Here is a 1,981-nt window from a genome sequence, read left to right on the forward strand (position 1 = left end):
ACACTCATATACCATGCTCACACACACCCCACACACACCACACACACATCATTCACACACACGACACACTCATACACCATGCTCACACACACCATGTAAACACCACACACACCACACACCACACTCAGACACCACACACCATTCACACATACCACACACCATGCTCACACAACCACACACACACCACACACTACACTACACCACAATTATACCCAATACACTCACACATACACCACACACTACTCTCACACACCACCCTCACACACACCACACACACCCACACACACCACACACCCACACACACCACTCACACACATCACACCACACTCACACACCACACACACCACACAGTGCAGAGCAGGATGCTTCCTGCAAACGTGGAAGCTTTGGGGTTCCCAGTCCTCCAGTTTCTGGGGATCTAAACTTGGTTTTTGCTTGAAATTTCGCCAGAGGGAGAGAGAGTTTAATGGGTTCAAGAAATGAAGGGAAGCGGGGATGCGAGCATCCCAGTGGAAGGCGGACTGATCCCATGCCGCGGGCACTGCGGGATCCGCAGAGGGGATGCCCTGCCCCTGAGCCCCGACTGCCCGCTCTGGGCGCGCTTCTCCGCAGCCTTCAGAAACGAGTCACTAGGCAGCGCTCCGCGGGCCCTTCCTCCCGGGACCCCTCTAGGGAATGCGGGGGCCTTCGGCGCGGCGGGCGGAAGGGGAGCGGGGTCGGCGAGGAGGGGTGAATCGGCGAAACAAAGTCGTGACTCAGGGGGCTTCCCTTCGGGGATCGTGGCGGGCACGCTCCGGACATCACACTTCCCGGCCCTCAAACTCCCCGGCCCCGAATCTTGGATCGGTCCTTAAGAAAGCGGCCCCCGACGGCCCCGAGCTGTGCCGAAACCCCAGGCTCCTTCCGATCCGAAGGCATCTATAGGCTGCCTCCCACCCTTCCCCAGATCGCGCTAACGGGGTTAAATGGGGTCTGAAGCTCGGGCTGGGGGCCGCGGCGACCCGAGATCCGGGCAGGAGGGTCCCGTGCCTTAGACCCCCGCGAGAGCGCCAGGCTCACACTCCGCGCCCAGCCCCCGCCCGGCTCCTCCGGCTCGGCCTGCGACCCGCGCAGCCCCTAGCCTGGCCGGCCCGGCGCGCACCGCGGTCTCCCCCCAGCGGCCGCGCGCGTGTCGCCGCGGGAGCGGGCGGCGGGGGCGGCTCGGCACAGGCAAGCCGGCGGCTCCGCCCCGCTCCCCCCCTCCCGGCCAGCAGGGCCGCCCCCTCCGCGCCGCGCTCGGCTCAGACGGAGCAGCTGCCTCTGCAATGTCAGCAGCCGCAGCGGCGGCGGCGACGCGAGCGGCAGCAGCCCGGGCCCCGCGGTAGCCGCCAGCGCGGCACGGCCCGCAGGAGCGCCAGGCGCGAGCCCGCGGCTACTCACTGCCTCCCGGGCACCGCGGGCAGCTTTGCGCGCCCCGGCGCGGCGTTCGGACTCGGGGCCAGCGCGGCCACCGCCGCGCACAAAGGACAGCAGACGCCGGGACTCGGGGGGCTGTGACCAGGGACCGGCCCGGGGACCCCCGCCCGCGCCGCGTCCCCTCCACGCCTCCCCTCCCGGGGCGGCCGGAGCGCGAGCCGGAGCGGGCCCCGTCATATGACAGCGGCGACGCCGCAACCGGCGAGCGCGCGTGCTGCCTGCTCCGCTGCGCCACGGCCGCGGGCGCCTGGGGTGGCCCTTGCCTCGCCTCGCTGAGCGGTAGCCCGCCGCCGCCGCCCCGCGCCCCCCGCGCCCGGGCTCGCCGGCTCCGGGGGAGGAGCCGACGAGAGCCCCCAGCCGGCGCCGAGCCTAAAATGGCCACGCTGCTGCGGAAGATCGGGCTTATCCGCCTGCATAACCGGGACACCGAGGACCCCAAGCACCACCACAACCACCGCGGCGGCGGCCAGCAGAGCGCGTCTCTGCGCGGCAAGGGCGGCGCCAAGAGCGGCGGGCACAAGCAACA

General features: G+C 69.2%; 1 protein-coding gene across 1 annotated transcript in view; it reads left to right on the plus strand.

Annotated features, from left to right (window-relative positions):
• Positions 1 to 1,829: 1,829 nt before the first annotated feature.
• Positions 1,830 to 1,981, plus strand: part of UBE2QL1 (ubiquitin conjugating enzyme E2 Q family like 1) — a 43,326-nt gene continuing 43,174 nt past the window's right edge. The window contains exon 1 of the mRNA XM_026455696.1: positions 1,830 to 1,975. Within this exon, the coding sequence (XP_026311481.1) occupies positions 1,830 to 1,975 (146 nt within the window). The remainder of the gene's footprint in view (positions 1,976 to 1,981) is intronic.

This window comes from Piliocolobus tephrosceles, chromosome 4 (assembly GCF_002776525.5).
Source record: "Piliocolobus tephrosceles isolate RC106 chromosome 4, ASM277652v3, whole genome shotgun sequence".
Taxonomy (NCBI): domain Eukaryota; kingdom Metazoa; phylum Chordata; class Mammalia; order Primates; family Cercopithecidae; genus Piliocolobus; species Piliocolobus tephrosceles.